The sequence below is a fragment of the Cystoisospora suis genome (genome assembly GCF_002600585.1).
Source record: "Cystoisospora suis strain Wien I chromosome Unknown contig_1048, whole genome shotgun sequence".
Classification (NCBI taxonomy): domain Eukaryota; phylum Apicomplexa; class Conoidasida; order Eucoccidiorida; family Sarcocystidae; genus Cystoisospora; species Cystoisospora suis.
In genome coordinates this window covers 1-235 of record NW_027153849.1, presented here as the reverse complement: position 1 = coordinate 235, position 235 = coordinate 1, and the positions used below count along the sequence as shown (strand labels likewise).

General features: G+C 48.1%; 1 protein-coding gene across 1 annotated transcript in view; it reads right to left on the bottom strand.

Annotated features, from left to right (window-relative positions):
• The window catches only part of CSUI_002503 (uncharacterized protein), a gene marked incomplete at its 5' end in the record, with an annotated part of 14,868 nt that extends 14,670 nt beyond the window's left edge, over positions 1–198 (bottom strand). The window contains one exon of the mRNA XM_068062703.1: positions 36–198. Coding sequence (XP_067925310.1) covers positions 36–198 — 163 coding nt within the window. The remainder of the gene's footprint in view (positions 1–35) is intronic.
• Between the last annotated feature and the right edge of the window lie 37 nt (positions 199–235).

Here is a 235-nt window from a genome sequence, read left to right as displayed (position 1 = left end):
TCTTCTCCTTTTCTTCTTCTTCTGCCATGACATACCTTCATTGGCACCACATCCTCGTTGTGATGCATTGACCTTTCCTTCTATAAGTATCTTTCCTTGTTTGGTTTGTCTCTGTCTCCCCTTTGTCTTCGTGTCTCCTGGAAGTTGCGAAGCGGTGCCACTGCAAAGAAGAAGAGCTGTCCCTTCAAGCTCTCCTTGTTCTGAGAGGAGTACGCCTTCACCCCCGTAGATTCGC